This window comes from Martes martes, assembly GCF_963455335.1.
Source record: "Martes martes genome assembly, chromosome: 12".
NCBI lineage: Eukaryota > Metazoa > Chordata > Mammalia > Carnivora > Mustelidae > Martes > Martes martes.
Genome location: NC_137900.1, coordinates 72,856,117 through 72,876,314, shown reverse-complemented (window position 1 = coordinate 72,876,314; position 20,198 = coordinate 72,856,117). Strand labels below are relative to the sequence as shown.

The following is a 20,198-nucleotide window of genomic DNA, read 5'->3' as shown; positions in this document are numbered from 1 at the left end:
TGAGCAAGAGTTATTTGTACTCTCCCTGTGCTTGTCTCTGTGTTCTGTTGAAAATCTGCCCTTTGCTTAATTTGAACTTTTTCTTAGCGAATCAGAGTTAAAAGATTTTATTTTCTTGTCACGTTTCTGTTTTGTTGGGCTGTGTGTAAACGGGTGAGTCGTTCTAGGGCACTTTATTTTCGTCTAGGGACAAAAAGGCTTCCCTTTTGGAACCCTTACCAAGGGAAAACCAGGTGTTGGAAGAGCATTTCTTAGTCCCAGATTGCCATCTTATTTTTTTCAGGGGCTGCACAGTGTTCCCTTGATTGCTCCAATATCAAAGTTGTTGGAACCCCTTCATGTTATCTTTCAGCCCCGCTGGATTTCTTTTGAGCTGTGCCCGCCTATGCCTGTCTCTTAGACTTCAGAAACAGTGTTGAAGCAAAAGAGACTTTAAAAACATTTTAAGTACGGAATTTCCCTCCACTTACCCTACTGGCAGCGAGACTCTCTACCCAGCCTTCCGCTGCTTTAGATGTCCCTCTTTGTCATTTGTGTGATTGACGTAGTGGTGACATGTCAGCTCATGGTGGTGGCCATTAGCCTGGAGATGACCCCCCAAGGAATACTTTTAAAGACTACTTGTCCTCATTCTCCACCCTGGAGAGGCCTACTGGCCTTCCGTGGCTAGGTTTTCCTGTAGAAACTGGAAGTTCTGGCCACGTCAGCCCTGTGTTCTCTTTGATGTAAGTACTCAGCTCAGTGGTGACAAAGCAGCTGTCGGAAGCAGGAACGTTCTGGAATGTACTAGAACCTTCAGCTCCCCCATCCTTTGATTTCTGGGTCACCCACATGCCTCTAGATCCATTCCAACAGAGAGTGACCGTCTGCATTGTTTTCCAAGTTCAAACAAATTATTCTCGAGTTCCTCTTCGGAGTCCTTTATGAAACATGCTGCTTCTAGCCATCATCAAAGCCAGTGATTCTTAACCAGGGTTGTGTGAATCAGAAACACCTAGGACGCTTTTGAACAAATCAGATTCCTGTGGACCACTCTTGCATGTAAGACTGATTCCATAGGTATGGGGCGGAGCGTGGGTAGCTTTGGCTTTTACAAAGCACTATAAGTGGTTCTGATGCCCACATCCTCCTGGTTTAAAAAAAACCACTTAGTTAAGCCAAGACACTTAATTTTTTTTTTTTTTTTTTTTTACTTAGGTGAACTCCACTTGTGTTATTTGCTGCTTTCCTCTCCCCATTTCTCGTTACCCCATGACCCCCTGCAGCCCAGATTCGGGATTTTTGGGGGGGGGGTGTGTGTGTGTGTGTACACGAAATTATTTTTTGAAAGACAGAGTCTGCAGTTAACCTGCATCAGGAGAAAAGCCTCAAGCAGTTGCTAACTACTGGCAGCTATAAACTTTCTGATACAAGCAGCTGCACCCTTCCCGGAATGTGCTGGTGGGACTGGCTGAGGGCCACGTCCGGGGACTCCGCCCTGTCTGTCTGATTGGACACGCTGCATGCCTGTGTGTGAGCTCTCCTCTTCTTGAGCACCTCCGGTGCTGCCTAGGCTGTCACTAGACTGTTCCATGTTCCATGTTCCATCCTCTGAGTATCTTGCAAATCCTATACATGCGCTCACCTGCCTAGCTAGGTTCTGGGTGGCCTTACCTGGAGACTCAAGGGGAGATGCTTCCACCAAAAGTTCTCATTTGATTTGGACTCCGTTTTACAATGCAGAATTGTGGGCTGTGTTGGGGGTGGGATTTGTGATGGGCAGTTGGGGATTGGAAGCGGCTGGGAAAGAAGGACCCTCTGTTGACTTTTGTGTATGTTTATCAGGTACCTGTTTGTTTTACAACTCAGGCATGACATTCTTTCAGGAAAGTAAGTATGTTTTTGTTCTCACTCTTAACGCAGGATAGATCATAGTATATTTCTAAATCACTGCTGATGTTGTTGTTGTTTTAACTCTTCTACCCTTGTTCCCTTTTCAAAATTCAAAAAAAGTACACCAGGCATTGTAAAGTGAGTCTAATACTTGTATCACTGTCATTGTCATCTTGTTTTAAATGATTACTCTATGGCTTGAAGCATTTCCAAGAGCATTTAATATCTTAAGTGATGTGCATTTGGGAATAATTCTCTCCCTGATCACATCACTGCCCCATTCATAATGGCTTTTGTCGTATTTGCAAGCAAGATACATTATTAGTATGTATACACTTACAAGCATTTGGGCAGTCAGAAGTCTCATTCATCACCATCTGCATTTAAGCCACGAAACAGGTTATGTTCTGACTCTGATAGGAGGTTTCGACATCTCGCCTCATTTCCTTTTCCCCTCTTAAAAATGGTTTTTCAATACCAGGCCTCTGGCGACAATGATTGGTGAGCGCAAGGGGGTTTGGTACCCATGTGGTTGGTCTCGCCTGCAGTATTCATTTTAAGGATGGGAAATTCCAATGGTCCTAGCCCTTACAGTTGTGTCACTTCTCTGCATACACACTGACCATTTTCTATTCCACGGAAAAAGAAGGCCATACTGAATCTCAAAAAGCGATCCCTGATGCTGAAAAGAGCCTATCTGGATTTTGAATACACTCAGAAGGAAATTGGAAAAGTGATGTCCGAATTTGCAGGCTCTGCATCGAACATACGCTATGGAAACCTTGATGCGATACATACCATGGAACAAGTAGATTGTACAGTGTATACATTTGCCTTTTTCAGTCATGCACTACAAATCGTCGGTGTGTGTATTACGAGCGTGTGTGTATTTCTCTCTCTCTCCCTCTCTGCATACTGTGCTCCTCCTAAGAAAGGCCTCTTATCTTTAGTAATTGTCTTCCACTTGGAAAAATATTAATGGCGACATCTTGCATTTTTATGGTACTTTGCAGTTTCCGTGTACTTTGGCCTGATTTACCTGATTTACACAGTGGTGCCCTGGTCCCCAGCACTGACTCCTTCCAGCTGGATGGCCTTGAGCAAGACACGTGAACACTCAGTTCCTCATCTCTAAAGTGGGGGATGGGGGAGCCCTGGGAGCACCCGTCTTCGGGGCTTATAAACTCTGTGCATTGACCGCATTTGGCCGTACATGTGAAAGGCTTTGAAAACTATGAAGTGCTATACCAATGGATGTCATTATTATTTTTCTGACTCAGTTTGTAATTTGAAGCGTGAATGAGATCAGTGATTGGAGGTGTAGTAATTCCCCTCCGTGGGTCTGCCTCCCCTGTGCTTACGAGAACGCTTGAGTGTGCCCAGCTGTCCTGGCAGTGTTAGATAGTGTGTCTGTCTGCTTGTTTTTAACATTATGACCTGGTTTCAAGAAAGACGTAAGGCAGCTTGAAAAGGCGCAGGTACTAGATCAAGTAAGTTTCAGAATCACAAGGCAAAGGGAAGGCTGTTCATTCCATTTCCCAAACGTCCCCCATTCTTGCCAAATTCAGTAAAATTGCCCGTAGGGTGGATAGAGACTATACCAGGGTTGGGTGGTTTTGCTAGACGGTGAGACCGACTTTGGGAAATAGGTAGCGGAAGTCAGCTTGTTTGCATTGTTTAATGTGGGCAGCAAAAATAGAAGCCGCTGGGAAAAATCATTATCTAAATATCACTACCTTTTGAAAAATGACTTTAATGATATTTTGTATGGTTTACGAGTATTAAAGTTCATATACAGAATTAATTTCCTCTCTCTCTCTTTTTTTCCCCCAAGATTGAAATGCCCCTATGAAACGGCTGTGGAATTAGCTGCTCTCTGTCTACAAGGTACATTCTTCTTTGGTGGTAATTAGCATTTCAATGTTATGCTCTTGTTTCAGCGATTGATGATCCCATGTACCAGGCTCAGTTCTCTGCTTTGGCCGTATAAACAGTACGGCCTGCTTCTCCAAGTAGCTTGCGGTCCCGTGAGGACATGGTAGAACCACAGAGAGGTGGCATAGTTGCTGCAGGGGGCTTGGAAGACAAAGACCCTTAGTGGGGACGAGGAGATGAGGATGCACAAAGGAGTCAGGACACAAAGTAGGAAAGTGCAGAGAGGCATCAGCGGTCGAGTGGTGTCAGAGGGTGGAAGTTCAAGAACCCGGAGAAGTGGACAGACTCGAACCCTGTTTAGAGAGCATGACTTTCATGCTGTCAGCAGCAGGCCCGGTCAGGTATGTGTTTAGAAAGAGCACGCCGTCTGTGATGGGGAGGAGGGACTTGGGCAAGACCAGGGCCGGGGCGCAGTTAGAAGGTGTTGCTGTAATAAAAGGAAACTGACCAGGGCAGGGGGCACACGCACGCATGCGTACACACACCACCCCCAAAAAAACATTATTGGTGCAGGAGAAGGATCTGGTCATGAGATCTGTGGTGGATGATGGGAACAGTGAATGGTTAGAACAGTTGGCTCCTGTGAAGGGCCTCTTGGCTGAGAGGTGCTAGGGGGACCCTCAGTAGCTTCTTGAGTGTTCACATCTGGCTGCATCAAAGAGGTCAGGCCAGAAACGTTGACAAGGAGTCATCTGCTTAGAGTTGGGAGTTAGATGGTAGGTTTGCCTGCGTGGTTGTCAATGTTGGCTGTTTCATATTAGGCACTGGTGGATTTTAGTTTAAAATGCACAAGAAACCCTTGCTAAGGTCTCCAGCATTGATTGAGAGGATACGAACGTGTAACTGCACATAAGGAATTTTATCAGTATATCAGGTAGATATATGTTGTGGATTCATTTACCAGTGCGTTTATCAGCTTCTATGGGATGATGAATTATGATGTATTTATGCGTATTACTAATTAATTTTGAATACCATCATAAGATTTGGCTTCCAGCTTTTGTATTTGCCAATTTTTAGAATTGACCTACGTCTTCAAATTATAAAATCAGTACACATCTATTATAGACTATCAGGACAGCAGTACAATAGACAAGTAGAAGGAAGGAAGGAACCTATTACCCTGCCATCCACAGATAATCAAGAGTGTCTGTGAGCTGGGTGCAGTTTTTAAAATGTAATTCTGATAAGTCATATATAATTTTTTGTATGATTTTCTACTTGGTATTTTTAGTGTACATTTTTTGCCATAAAGATGGTGTTTAATGACTGCAGGATACTCCCCTTACCTGACACTACTATTCCTTAGTCACTTCAATTTTTTTTTTCTAATGGGGGCTTGCATATAGCAGGTGCTCAGTAAATAAAGAAGGAATCGAATGAAGTAGGAGAGGCCCTTCAAAGACTGTGGTTGAAGGGGGAGCTTGCCCCTGAGGTCTGAAAGCACGGATGGTAGAGATGACAATATTGTCCTCTGTGAATGTCTGTGCCAAATACAATGCTAAGTGCTTCATGTCCACATTTTCCTGATCCAACAGTCCTTAATGGTGAGTGCTATAAGGACCTTTAGTGCTTGGCGGACATGGCAATCTGCTCTCCATTTTAGCCAGGTATAATTTCACCAGCTGGCCAAGTAGTATCCACGCTAGAGTTTCTGAGTCTTCAGGAGTTTCTGCCGTCAGAGTTGGTGGCTCAGCAGTAGATGTCAGAGTGTGGTTAATGGGATGAAGTCACATCCCTGTCTGACCCGGGGCCATCGCTCCACGGGTCCGGACCCATGAACGCACCAGGCACATACATTCTCATCCTCCCCTCCCCTCCACTCTCCCTCACTTCCTGCCATGGGATGAAGTCATCATCACACTCCCAAAGTCCAGCTCTGGTAGGACCACTTGCCGCGCTCCAGAGCTCCAGGGGCACACGTGAATGAGGTCAGCTGTCTGTGAGCCTTTCTTGGGGAAATGACCCATTTGAGTTGGAACCACAACCTAATGTCATTTAAGATACAGTCATTGTGCCCCGTACGAAAGAAGAAGGCTGAAGGCTTCGACACACGAGTCGGGGAGGTCTGGTTACGTTGTCCCTCCGAGGCTTCTTTTCCCCACATCCCGTTGGGAGGTGCCGCAGCCTGCTTCCCAGTTCGACCGAGTGGAGCCAGTCTGCCTCAGGTCATCAAGGTTACTGGAGCTTGTTTGGCTTTGCATAAAATGGAGGGTGTGTTTTCCTCCCTTGCTTGAGCCTGAAGACAGGTCTTGCTGTGGTTGTCCTTGAATGGATGGTGCTCTGGAGGGGCAGAGGCAGTGGCCCTGAGTGAAGGCTGAGCTCTTTTGGGGACTAAGTTGATGGTAGATTTGAAAGTTACCGGGACATCTGAGTGGCTCAGTCAGTTAAGCGTCTGCCTTCGGTTCAGGTCATGATCTCAGGGTCCTGGGATCGAGTCCAGCATCGGGCTCCCTGCTCAGCGGGGAACCTGCTTCTCTCTCTCTTTCCCTCTCTCTCGGCCACTCTCCCTGCTTGTGTTCTCCCTTTCTCTCTCTCTGACAAATAAATAAATAAAAGCTTTAAAAAAGAGAGAGAGAGTTAATTCAGGCAGAAAGAAAGAGTGGGGGGAATGGGACCATCATTGGCTGTGTGTTCCCTGATCTTCTTTTGTCCTCGCAGCAGTTCCCATTTTTACAGGCGGGGCATCAGAAGTGGCGAGCAGTTAAGTGGCTTGCCCGGGTGGCACAGAGATAGTGGGCGGTAGAGGGCAGTTTCGGGCCCTCCTGTGTCTGAGCTGTTTCCTCCCTTCCCCACCCACACTCACCCCCACCCCACCACCCTTCTCCGCCGTACTCCCCACAGCCAGGACCCTGGCTGCAGAGCTCACAGACAGTGAGTGTCATTTGGCCGGCAGATTCTCGGAAGGCGGGCGTGCTGTCTCAGCGTACCTGTACTAGATGTTGCTCATGCTGGTTCTCGTCCAGCAACGGTGAGGAGGGACCCTGGTCCCCTTGCCTGGTCTCAGGAAAACCTTACCATTGTCTGGCTTCCTCCTGCTGTGCTTGATGATGCTAGTGGTGTCGCTGAGACATCACTCCACCCAGGGCTCTGTTGCCCCGCTTCAGCCCGTGGATGCAGGGGAAGCGTGGTTCACGGGAAGGGGAGCTCTGCCCACACTGCCCCGCTAGCCTCACCAGCCCCCTAGTTTCAGGGTGAGCGCTTGGTCAGAGGTCAGTGATAGCCTTGGGAGCCCAGCACTCCCCTTTGCTGGGTGTGTATTTCCAGAGCAGAATCTTCATTTGTGACTTTACTCGAGGTACCAAGTAGCTACACACCCTGCCCCAGACCACCCTGGTGATTTCAGGGGGCTGTCCACTCAGAGTTGCAAATGAAGGGCCTCAGGTGAGGAGACGTTCACCAGGTCCCCTCCCCGTGTCAGGCAGCGTCTCATACAGCCCTCCCACATCCCCTCTGAGCTTGGTAGTCCTGCGTCTGTATGGACAGAAAAGGCTCATCCCTTCTGCAAGCCCATTGGGTCCCTCCGGAAAAGTAGGCTCTCGGATTGGAAAGGCTGCTGGGGACTTAGTGAGGGCTGTGACTGGAGGGGTTCAGACAGTATGACTGTATGCTGACTCATCAGTTTGTGGGATCTATTGTGTTGATCCGGGCTTCTCAAGGTGTGTGCCCTGGTCAGCTGCATCGGCATAACCTGGGAACTTGCTAGAAATGCACATTCTCAGGTCTCATCCAGCCCTGTGGCATCAGAATCTTGGCAGATGGGGTTCAACAATGTGTTTTTAGGGGCGCCTGGGTGGCTCAGTGGGTTAAAGCCTCTGCCTTTGGCTCAGGTCATGATCCCAGGGTCCTGGGATTGAGCCCCAGGTCAGGCTCTCTGCTCAGCAGGGAGGCTGCTTCCCCTCCTTCTCTCTCTCTCTGCCTCTCTGCCTGCTTGGGATCTCTGTCTGTCAAATAAATAAATAAAAATCTTAAAAAAAAAAAAACAGTGTGTGTTTCAGCGAGCCCTCTGGGTGATCCTGACGCACATGCAAGTTCAAAGGCCAGAGGTGCAGATCCGTGCTTTCCAAAGTAACCTGTGAGCCCATCACCTGGGCTTCTGGTGAAAAGGCAGCTTTGGCATCAGTACTTTGGCATCAGTAGTTCTGGACTTTGGCATCAGTAGAGCCTGAGACTGGGCATTAGAAGCAAACTCCCGGGTGATGTGGACGCTGTGCATAGTAGCAGGATGTTAGAGAAACCGCTGGAAGATTCCTTTCCGTCCTGGGGTCTGCCCCCTGAGGTGCAGGGGTGGGGTCCGGGCTGGGGAGAGTGGATTTTCTCATTCGTGTCTTGGAGGCCTGGGGCCCGCTGTGTCCTCGGGCCCTCCATTCTGCGGGGTACTTGGTGAGAGCAACTAGTGTGCAGGGCGCCCCAGGCTCTCTGCTGGGACTGCTCACGTGGCTGTTCCTCGTCTGCGCTGCTGTCTCCCTCCTGGTTCTGGCTGACTTGCCGCAGTTGCTCCTGCAGCCTTGTCACCCCCTCCCTCCCTCCTCCCCTCCGCCCTCCTCCCCTCTCCCTCCCAGCTTATTTTCCCCCAGATTCTACATGTACTGAATGCTTGATTGGTCCTCTCCAGCACTGCAGGCTCGGGAGTGCTGCTCGGACCCACCCTTCGCGAGAGCCTGCCGAAATGGATGTTTCCAAGCAGGTCCTCGTTCCCTGCAGTTGCCTTTTATTGCAGATCTGGGCTCTACCACCTCACGGGGGAAACATAATCTGGGCCTCCTCGGGTAGTGAGAAGCAGGCACGAGAGAGAGAGAGACACAGACATAACTGAGATAATGGTGTTTTGACCAGTGGGGAGGGCACGAGGATGATTCTCGGGGATTCTGGATGTACGTGTGGGCACCAGGTGGGAGTTCAGCCCTCCTGAAAGGAGGGGGGTCCTCCACGTGGGGGTACCTGTGCTTTATTACAATTGTGCAAACTGCCTCTGGACCTGGTTGCAGCAGTCACCAAAAGCATTCACCATCTCCTGTTTTGTTTTTTTTTTTCCCTTTTATGAACCTCGCAGCGGAGCTGGGGGAATGCGAGCTTCCAGAACACACGCCAGAGCTTGTGTCTGAGTTTCGGTTCATTCCAAATCAGACAGAAGCGATGGAATTTGATATCTTCCAGAGATGGAAAGAGTGCAGGTACCATCTCGCATTCTCATGCGTTTCTTTTGTGATCTGTAAGCGTGTGTCGGACTCGGATGTGGCAGCACAGTTGCTCTGGTTGAAGACTATAAAACTGCAGCTCCAGCTTTTCACTTCTCGCCGGTGGCTCTCAGTCCCATGTTTCCAAAGCCCCCTCCCCCACCACGACACCTGTCTTTCCTGAGATACTGGGATACACAGGCAGGACAGAACCACACTCCCGCTGCTCTCTGAATTACAGAGCCTGGTCCTGATTGGCTTGTTCCTGTGGGGGACACCGATGCTCACCTGGCCTCCTAGAGAGAGCAAGGAGGCTCTGTCTCCGTGTCTTCCTCCACACCTGGGTCTCTGTCCGTGGCCTGAATCTTCTAGAATAAACCCTTTAGACACCCTACAGGGACGCCTGTATTTGAGACCACGTGTTGTACAGCGTTATATTTCAGGACATGTGATGCCACAGCTAGATCCAGCCTTGTCGTTTATGTCTTGCCTCTTCCCTCCTTCTCCCCGGGGTCTCCCTAGGCGGACAGTTTCATGCCTTTCTGCCCTCCCAGCCCACCTTCCCAGACTCCGCCTCCTCTGAGTCAGTCCTGGACTCAGAAACAGAGCCTAGTGTCCTCCTGTCCCTCTGTCCTTCGAAGGGGCCTCATGACCTTTTTTTTTGAAACTGGGAGGTGACGCTAGCCCACTCTTGTACCAGGTCGGAACGGCAGAGGAAGGTGTGGCTGTGGCGTTGCAGTGTCACGCCCTGCACGTGCCCACCCCGCCCCCCCCCCCCCACCGTCCTCTCTGCAGCCAGTGGTGCAGCTCTCTGGCTTTTTTACCTGGCGTGGACACAGCCACGTCCATGCACAAAAATTGTCGCCTTCCGTGCTCACATTATAAGTGCTGCTGTCTGTCATCTTTCTAGTCAGAGAGCAGTCTGTCCATGGAGGCCTTTTCCTGCTCACCCAGATTGGTGTCCCTTGTTCTTCTAATCGCTGCCAAGCATCCCAGTGTGGCTGTGCCCCTCAGAATCCCGGGGGGGGATGGTTATGAGCCGCAGTTTACATGTGTTTCCATTGGTTTTTCTAAGGGGAAAGAGCCCTGCCCAGGCGGAGCTGTCCTATCTGAATAAAGCGAAGTGGCTGGAAATGTATGGGGTAGACATGCACGTTGTCAGGGTAAGAACTCTGTGGGTTAAGTCTTGGGGTCTCTCGGGGTGCGCTGCGACTGGGCCACGTGTGAACAGTGTGCCAGCAAAGTAACGTGGCGAGGAAACTGTTTTGCATTCTGCTCTGTGACGACCTGTTAGAACCCTGTACCGATTGTCACTTCGTTTATTTGTAGGGAAGAGATGGCTGTGAATATTCTCTTGGACTGACCCCGACAGGCATATTAATCTTTGAAGGAGCTAACAAAATAGGCTTATTCTTTTGGTAATTTAGTTTTGTCTAATATTAAAAATGTCTTTTCCTATTTTGTGGTGGAATTCTATGTTGATGGATGATCATTGAGGGATATTGGCAACACCCAGATGTGCTTTAAAAACACACCGTACTCTTGCCTACGCGGGTGTTTGGCAGTGGCCGTGAGAGTTCTGGGTAAATAAATCACTTGAATGAATGAATGATTTCTTGAGCAAATCAAAGCTTAAAAAACGTAGAAAGGAAACTGCTGTTTGTGTAGATCGCCTTCCTGCCGATTGTGCTTTTAAAATGTTTTCTCTCTGACCAGGCCTAAAATTACCAAAATGGATTTTAAAAAGAGCAAATTGACGCTGGTGGTGGTGGAGGACGATGACCAGGTAAGGCTTGCCCGTGGTCTTCTGCCCTCGCCTCAGATCCTGCCCGGCCGAGGTCACGGGCACGCACTGATCACGGCACCATGTGCTTCGCCTCGCAGGGCCGGGAGCAGGAGCACACGTTCGTGTTCCGGCTGGACAGCGCCCGGACCTGCAAGCACCTCTGGAAATGCGCCGTGGAGCATCACTCCTTCTTCCGCCTGCGCACGCCGGGGAATAGCAAATCCAACAGATCAGACTTCATCCGGCTGGGGTCTCGCTTCAGATTCAGGTGGGCACTGGTTTCTGCCATGTGGACACACCCTTCCGAAGGAGGGGGCCGGGACGTGTCTCCTGAATGGAGCGACGAATGGGTGTGTGTCCAGAGGCTTGAGTCGGACATCCCTGCTTCTTTCTTGAGATCTCACCTTCTGTCCCTGAACTCTTTTAAAGATTTTATGTATTTATTTAAAAGAGAGAGAATGAGACAGAGAGCATGGGGTGGGGGGGCAGAGGGCGAAGCAGACTCCTGGCTGAACAGGCAGCCCAATGCAGGACTTGATCCATCCCAGGACCCCAGGATCATGACCTGAGCCACAGACAGTTGCTTAACCAACTGAGCCACCCAGGTGCCCCCCTGAAGTTCTTTCAGCCTCCGTGTCCTCATGGATAAAATGGGGCAAATACCAAAATTGTTAATCGCTGACATGTAGCTGGAAATGTGCAGTAGACACTAGCCACATGTGGCCATTAAGAGTAATATTAAATGAATTTTTTCTAAAAGTTATTTGGGAGGGAGAGTACATGTGTGTGCTGTTTGGGGAGGGACAGAGAGAGGGAACCCCCAAGAGCAGCTCGATCTCATGACCAAAGAGATCATGGCCTGAGCCAAAATCAAGAGTTGGATGCTCAACCGACCAAGCCACTCCAGCGCCCCAAGATTAATATTAGATAAATATTTAAATTAAATTATTATTTAAATTAAATAAATTAAGAAATTTGGTGATGATTAGAATGAGAGCAGATGTCCACATGTGTGCAAGTGACCCAGGATGGGCTCAGTAAATATCTGAATCTGAAAAGGCCCCCAAAACATGAAGAATTTAATTTTCCACGTATTTTTACTTATGAATGTAAGACCGTCTTTCAAATAACATAAAAATTCCTTGGGGGCTTATTAAAAATGAGGATTTATGAACTCGTCCGAGACCCTTGTAACCAGAATTGATGGGGTGCGCACACATATGCGTTCATGAGTAGGGCCTGGGAATGTGCATTTTAAATGACCTCCCCAAGGTTGGTTTCCAAGGCTCGTTTACAGATCTGAGAACCACCATACACTCTAAAACTTCACCTGGTTTCATAACCTCTACCCCCAGATGGCATGTCCTTGAACTCTTGAATATGCCAAAAAATGTGCTCATTTCAGATTTATGTACTGTGCAAGGATGTGGCTGTTGGGATGGCTGCCAAGGTGGGTTTTTCCATCCTGGGAGGAAACTCCCCCAGGATTTGGCCAGACCAGACTCCTTCTGCTCCTTGAAGAGAATTGAAGAAGGAAGGGAAGGTCGGAGACAAGGATGCCCCTTGGAGGCACTTAGAGCAGGAGACAAGTGACCCCTTCTGTGTGAGAAATCATCAGCCGAGCGTGACTGGGATACAGCCGCTCAGATAAAAACAGCGCATGTCCTGGAAACGGCAGCGAGGCTGCACGGTGGTTGCAACCCAGAGAGCCTTGGTGAAAGAAATCCTGTTTCCCTTGGCAGAGTAAGGAGGGCCAAGGTTGACTTAAGTGGTCATTGATAACGGCGTTTTAGAAGAGGTAAATGTCTACATAATTTGTATTATGAAAGGTTATTTTATTTGTGAATCATTGTTCTCTCTCAGTCAGATGTTCCGAGTACTTGGACCTGCTCGGTCTATGGAGTCAAGTGGCTGGTACCTAAATTGCAGGCTTTTGTCTTTCGATGGAAATATCTGCCCCTATAATACAGCCTGCATTTGGCAGAGGTTTTATTTCCAAATGCAAGGCTAAATTTAGCATGTGTCTTCACCAAAGGAGTTCACGATAAGTTGAAATTTACATTGGAGCTCTTGAAAATAGAAGCGTGTTTCCAAATATGCATAATGTACTGATATTCTGATATATGCAATGAAATATTTACCTTCCAGCGGGCGGACAGAGTATCAAGCCACGCATGGCGCCAGGTTACGAAGAACCAGCACCTTCGAGCGGAAGCCTAGTAAACGCTATCCATCCCGGAGACATTCAACGTTCAAAGGTGGGGTGTTGTTCATTCTGCCTGGAATTTTACCTTACAGTTTAGTGGGTTAAGCCCCAAGGAGCTTGGCAAAGCAGTTCTTAAAGGAACCGTCTGCCGTTCTGCTCTGTCATTCTGAAGCTTTTGACAAAATCCCAATGGGAAGGATTCTCTGGAGGGGCATCAGGCCACTTTTCCTGTCCACTGTCTTTAGTTTTTCCCATTAGATGTGTTCATTTTCTTGTCCCTCTTTTTCTTACTTCTTTTCTTGTACCTCTTTGCTTCTGCTGGACCCGGGACCTTCAGAATATCATAGGTTACCACGTTTCTTGCCCGTGGAAGATGATCCTATGTCTTGGAGGAAAACAGTCCCTTCTCTCCTCCATCTTACAATTTCAAATGGGGACGTGAGTCTCATGCTAACCAGAATTCTGTCCACATATAAGAGCAGATCCAGAACTTTAAATCCCGGACTCAGGTCTCACGGTGCATCCAAACACATCCTGCCCTTGAATTTAGCCTGCCCCTCCCCCTCTTGCCAGAACTCCCTGAGACTTGTCTGTCCATTACTACTGTGGCCTCATGCCTGTCTGAGGCCGGACGCCCAATACGGGACCAATCAGTAAATGAGCAAGCAGCTCATTTAAATCGGGCCTCCACATCCCACCTCCTAGCTCTCCTTCTGTGCTTAATTATTCCTCCCTTCAGGACACTTAGTTTAGCATTGAGTTGTGGACTCTTCCATGGCATGGCCTCTGTACTCCAACCCCCCAGGCCCTCTCCTACATGTATATATCACTTACTCCTAGTGGCCATTCTCTAGGTTTTTCTTGTATAACTCAGGACTTAGCTAGCCTTTGTGGGACCCGCATCTATACTTGCCCCTGTTCTAGAATCTAACCTTGTGTTCCCCACTGTTTCCTGCCTTTTTGAACCAATGGTGCAATACCATGGTAGCCAGAAGCTCTCTAATGTCATTCTTGGCTGCTTTAATAAAGACAGAATGTCCCGAGCCCAGGAAATGTGACCTCACCTTCAAGAAAGACCAGACGGTGAGAGGATGGGGGGGTGTCCCCAGAGAAGGGTGACAATGGTTGAAGGTGATTGACTGTAGGAACTGGGAGTGACAAGTGATGCCTTGAAGAGAGGAGGAGGGGTGTGTTGCCTCCCTGTCAAGGCTTATGCCTGCTTCGGTCCATTGGGTCAACGTTGCCCAAAAATACTCCAAAGAAGGATGAACTTCCTTATGGTGTTGTCCAAAGATAGAGCCATCTCAAGACCGTGCTGAGCTCCCAGGCCCTGGAGGCATGTGCAGACACAAAGGGAAAGACCCCTGGCATAGCCACTGCAGAGGGAGGAAGTTGCCTTTGACTTGACCCTTGACCCCATGGGTGGCTTTGGGGCTCTTCCAGACCACAGCTTCTCTGATTGTCATCTACTTTCCTTCCCAATCTCTACTCTCTTTTCCCTCTTGTTTTACTGGTGTTTTCTCCAGCCGGAGTTCTGGCATCTCTGTGAAGCTTTTAATGATTTTCCACGCTTCATCCTTTAAAAAGCAAGCGGCGTCCAGATAAAGGCGCTAACTCTGTCCATGGTCCCTTCCACAGATGCGCATGCCTGCTCCAGCCAGTCTGTCCTGAGCTTCCCAGTGCAGTCAGGCTCGTAGTCCAGCCTTCCTCATCCTCTTTTGCTGTCTTTGATTCTGTGCACCTCTATCTCTGTGTCAAGACTGTGAGCTCCTTGACAGTGAGGATCGTCTCTGATCTCTGCATCTGAGAGCACTGGGCCCCGGGAATGTGCTCAGCATTCGCTGGGTGAATTGGAGGGCTTGGCCCAGGGGAAAGGAGAAGTAGCTAAGGTGAAGATTTTGCCTCCTGGGATCAGGACCCCTCTGAAATCACAGAACTGCCCACCCTGGTCATTGTCAATGCGTGGTAAACAGTGATACAGCTCTCTGATATGACACGCCTTTTTGTTTTTCTTTTAAAGCAACCAACCCGGTGATAGCAGCTCAGTTCTGGTAAGTTCCCCCAGACTCTGGGGTCCAGCTCTTCTAATTATTGTCTTTATTTGCAATGTTGACTTTTTCCTTAATACAGTTAAACCACAGAGTGAGTCACCTGATGATCTTTCCCCCATTTTTCTCTGCCTGGCTATACCTCCTGGTTTTCAATAAGTACACAATAGAATGTTCCAAGACAGTTTTTTTTTTTCTTTTTTAAAACACAGCTGCTTTGTTTGCATAGCTCTGGGCTTTGTTTATGACAACAGTGGGCGATAAAGGTGAGAGGAATGTGTGCAGCGCACTGTGCGGAGGGCACTGCAGGCAGGGACGGGAAAGAAAGGCCGCGCTCTTGAGCAAAAGCTTCACGAGAGCAAATGTGGGATCTCCTCGGTGACGGGCAGGCTTTACAGACGTACAACACAGAAGCCCTTTACTAAACGCCTTTATCGAATGTCGTGGAGACAGAAGAACACAATGCGGAAACTCCAGCCCAGGTGTGAGCAGCTTTTCCTGTAAAGGGCCAGAGAGTAAACACTGCGGACCTTGGAGGCCATGCTGTCTCTTGCATGATGGCTCAGCTCTGTCCTGGCACACGAAAGCCACCGTAGACACCGTAGATGGCATGTAAATGAAAGAGCACAGCTGTGTTCCAATAAAACTTTCCTCATAAATGCACGTGGGCCAGGCTCGGCCCTCAGGGTGGGATTTGCCAGCCCCTTCCCCAGCACAGGAGCTTTTGATCCTTGCTGTATGTGGGATCTCCTGGTGAGCCTTGAAAGCTCCCCCTCCGCCGGGCCATGCCCCAGGCTAATGGCATCCATCACAGAGAGGGGGACCCAGGCATCTGGTTTTTTTAAAGCTCCTAGGTGATTCTGGTGTGTGGCCCAGGTGAGAAGCCCCATCCCACCTTGCATGGACCTCTTGTTCGCTCTCAGAAACAGCTGTTTGCACGTGTGGGCTCTGAGAGTCACAGGCTGTAATTGTTTGGGTCCCGGTGTCCAAGCTCCAGCCACTAGGAGCCCAGTTTCGTTAGCTTCTGGGTGTTGCCAGGCATAGGGCTCAGGCTGCTGGGGAGATCTTGGAGATGAGCACAGCTACACTGTGGCAGGTGTTCCAGAGAGGGGGCCAGGCCCAGCATGGCCTGGTGGGGGAGGGAAGTGGGAACCCAGGCCCTGGTGGGTGATGAGCATGCAGGCCATGGGACCAGGAGGTCTCCCACCTCGCCCACCTCGCCCCCCAGCCTTGCTTTCCCCCAGCTCTGGGACCTTAGGCCTTCCTCCTGGGCCTCCTTCCCCCCCCCCCACCCCCCCACGGAAAACAAGGAGGTTGGGCTAGATTGTGTCGGTCTACACTTTCTTAGCCTCTGCTCTCCGCCCCCTGAAAGAATGCTGACCTGGGAGCCCAGCGTCGAGTGCAGACAAAAGTAGAGCTGCTCTGGGTGAAGCCAGGCAGGGAGGAGGAGGCCGGTGCCTGCCTGTTCATCTGCCCCCTCCCCATCAAGCAGCCCCAAGACATCTGGCAGGGCCCCAGGGTGCTAGAGAACACAGCCAGCCCCGTATCACACAGCTGGGAATGCGGCCTTCTGTCTGATTTGAAGCTCCGCCCGCAGTGCCATTCGGTTGGGGGACAAGCGGCTGACTCTTGTGTCTGGGTTCATGTCTCAGCACCTAGAGAAGGGGCTCCAGGGTCCTGTTGAACCGCTGGCCATCACACCCTGCCCCTCTGAGGGAGGGAGGAGGTTGCGGGGTCCCTTCATGGCTTCCTTGCAGGCCTGCAAGCCCACCCGTCACTAGAATCCCCGTGGCATGCAGCCTGCCCGGAGTCGCTACACCTTTCTGCACCTGTCAACGTGTCTTGCTTTGAATTCTCAAGGGCTTCCACGTTATGACATGTCTTTCCTTTGCTTCCTAAGGAAGTGATTGTTTTGTTTTTCCTTAATAAAATTATATTTTTCCTTTTAGCATCTAGTGGAAATTATATATATTGGGAACCAAAACAAACTAAAAAAAAATGTCCACTGGAAAAAAAAACACACACAGAGTAAATACACCCTTTTGGAACAAATGAGCTAATGACCACTGTTTGCAGCTGTTCAATTGCTCCTCAGAGCCTGTGGGATCCCGGGGTGAATAGGATTGCTGTGGGAGCCAGGGATGAAATTGTGCTCCAGGCTGCAGAGGTGATACCAGAAAAATAGCACCTTGCCGAACACTTACCCTTCCTGGTGAGATCCGGCTGGAGGTGAACCTGGCCCACAGCCTGGCTCTCTGCACCCGCCCTCTCACAAAACTGGAACACAGAGCCATTTAGACCCCAAGCTAGACTTGTAACAATGAACTGTTTCTCTCATTGTCGGAGAGGCAATAAACCGTGATTTCAGCACTTGATTTCGGCACTGTGGCCCAGCGATAGTGCCGTTCGTGGTTTTCCTGGCAGCAGCCAACCTTGCGGACAAAACACGTTGGCTGTGTTTTACGTGAAGCCGGCCTTCTCGGCCAGTATATAATATATAGAGAGAGATACAGATATACGTGGTGGTTTGGTTTTTTTTTTTAACCAAAATAGTTATATGTCACAGTCCATCAAACTAGACTCATGCATGAGGAACATTTTCTCAGACCCTCAGGGAGCCCACTTGTCTTTGTGGGAAGCACATGGGCTTTGGGCTGGAGCAGCTGGCCCTTCCAGCCCTGGCCCTGCCACGGACTAGCTAGCTGGCCCTGAGCAGGTTTCCTCACTCCTCTGTTAGACAACCTTCCCTTTATCTGTAAGAAGAGGTGGTACCGGTTATTGACCTCATAGCCTTGTCGTGTGGGTTAAATAGTAACAGATGGGAAGGTCCCAGTGCAGAGCCTTTTATGGAATGAGCGTTCCAGAGTGGTGGCCCGATCACAGCCCCGTTGATAGTGGGACCCACTGCGGTAGGTGCTTCTGGGCAGCTGAGCTCTCCCTGCAGTGGGAGAACGCTCTGGATGGCCAACCAACAATGCTAGTGCAGACCTGGGATGGGAGCTAAAATCCGGTGATGTCACCGAAACATGACATCACGAGCAGCATTCTGGAATATTGCCTTTGTGTTTCTGTGAGCTCAAAAGTGACAAAAAGAAATTGCTGTTTGGTTGCCTCATTTAAACAGCTATTATAAACCGAAGAAGAAATGGTGTTCGGGAAAGTTCCTAACAGTGTTGGATTTGTTGATGATCGTTAAATAAATCACAGATAATGCCACTTTACAACCTGTTACATTACAGTGTTCCCTTCTTTTCTTTAGCTCTAAAACAAATCCCGACGTCCATAACTACCAGGTAAGATACCACTTTTGAAGATTTTCATTAATACTTCTTAAAGTTTCATTTGCGACTACGTGGATGGAACTAGAGGGTATTATGCTTAGCAAAATAAGTCAATCAGGGAAAGACAACTATCATATGATCTCCCTGATATGAGGAAGTGGAGATGCAATGTGGGGGGTTTAGGGGGTAGGAAAAGAATAAATGAAACAAGATGGGATCGGGAGGGAGACAAACCATAAAAGACTCAATCTCAAAAAACAGACTGAGGGTTGCTGGGGGGGAGGGGGTTAGAGAGAGGGTGGTGGGGATATAGACATTGGGGAGGGTATGGGCTATGGTGAGTGCTGTGAAATGTGTAAACCTGGTGATTCACAGACCTGTACCCCTGGGGATAAAAATACATTATATGTTTATTAAAAAATTTAAAAATTAAATTAAAAAAAAGAAAGAAAATACTTCTTAAAGTTTCAAAATCTTCTGCGTTAAAAGTTTCAAAATCTGCGTTCAAGCAGTCATTATACGTATAGCCAAATTTTGAAGAAACAATAAGAAAACATATTTTTTGGTTGGCGGGTGGGAGGGGGGTTGTTTTTGTTTTTCGAGAAAACAGTAAGAAGAGATCCTTCTTCCATGACCCCTGGTCCCTCTTGGCCATTTCAGCTGGCCCTCTTTTTTCTTAACATTTTCAGCCAGCGAACGGCAGGAACATATGTTCAAGTTTCTGGGTGGTCAGATACAACCTCTTAGGGGCACTCAAGCGAGGCCGTGTTTTGTCAGTGTGTTCTCGGCCTCGGGAACATGAGTCCCTTGAGATGTGTGTCTGGGAAAGGATGTCTTAGTCACATGTTTGGGAGATGGTATGTCCTTCATTCCCCTTCTTGGATCTTACAGGGCCCGTTTGGGTGTCAAAGGTACTGAGAAATCCTGCAAAAAAAGACATTTTTTTTTAAGCTATTGTTTCCCCAAATCATTTGACTATTGAACAACCCTTCCCCCATTAAAAAAAAATTGCCTCTCATTTCCCTGCCTACCTGTTTTTTGAACAGTGTGTCTGTTGACATCAGCGGAGCATTGGTTTCTAGAATCTTCTTTGTAGAACAGTGTGGCAGGCCTGTTGAGCCTGCAGAAGGAGTACAGAGAGGTTTCCCTGGCTAGTGGTTCTGCTCTTCTACTGGGTAGCCAAGCAGGGCCCCCACACCCGTGCCTGCCCACCCACCTGTGCCTGGGGGTGGCTCTTGCTGGCTATACATGGCTTTCTAAACCTGGCTCCAACCTGCTTTTCTACATTTGCTTCCTCCCCACTCCTCCCTCACTAGGTTCGTGCCAGGGGCAGCATCTGTGTCCGATGACCTCCTCGTTTGGGGCCGTTTTTCTTGTGCTGGGTGGTTTCTGTCCAAGGGCACTTACTCTCCTGTCACCAGTCTGGTTTTGAATGTCATGAGTGAGAAGCTACTCATAAGGGGTTCATCTGGGAACATTATCTAGTTAGCATCTTTCTTGATCTTTTGTTACTGTAGATACTAATTCCTTAAAAGGGGGTGGGATCCCAATGTATGGGATCTTGACAGGGTCTCCAAAGTACGTTTCAGAAGAATTTTGTGATCATCTTCTGCGATGATCTTCTGTGAAATCATCTTCCTGACATGCAGAACTTGGACGTGACTTCTGACTTTGGGGAATAACATGTAAAAAGTGCTTTGAACCTGATAGGGGAACAGCCAGATTTCCCGATCTCATTGCCTTCTTTAGGCCCTTGAATCTTCTCAGTCACAGCTTGGCTTTTTGGTCTGGAGGGATTTTCAAGTGCGAGGGGCTGGCTGTAGGGGAAGGGAAGAGCTGTGGATGGGTGGTCCCTGCTTGGAGGCACCAAAAAAAAATGATAACAAAGCAAAG

General features: G+C 48.8%; 1 protein-coding gene across 7 annotated transcripts in view; it reads left to right on the top strand.

Annotated features, from left to right (window-relative positions):
- Positions 1-20,198, top strand: part of EPB41L4B (erythrocyte membrane protein band 4.1 like 4B) — a gene marked incomplete at both ends in the record, with an annotated part of 123,078 nt that overhangs the window by 46,530 nt on the left and 56,350 nt on the right. For all 7 annotated transcript variants that reach the window (XM_080819534.1, XM_080819536.1, XM_080819533.1 and 4 more), the window contains 10 exons: positions 1,825-1,869; positions 3,707-3,759; positions 8,861-8,981; positions 10,060-10,147; positions 10,314-10,402; positions 10,701-10,770; positions 10,869-11,038; positions 12,919-13,028; positions 14,997-15,027; positions 18,284-18,317. In XM_080819534.1, the coding sequence (XP_080675660.1) occupies positions 1,825-1,869; positions 3,707-3,759; positions 8,861-8,981; positions 10,060-10,147; positions 10,314-10,402; positions 10,701-10,770; positions 10,869-11,038; positions 12,919-13,028; positions 14,997-15,027; positions 18,284-18,317 (811 nt within the window). The remainder of the gene's footprint in view (positions 1-1,824; positions 1,870-3,706; positions 3,760-8,860; positions 8,982-10,059; positions 10,148-10,313; positions 10,403-10,700; positions 10,771-10,868; positions 11,039-12,918; positions 13,029-14,996; positions 15,028-18,283; positions 18,318-20,198) is intronic.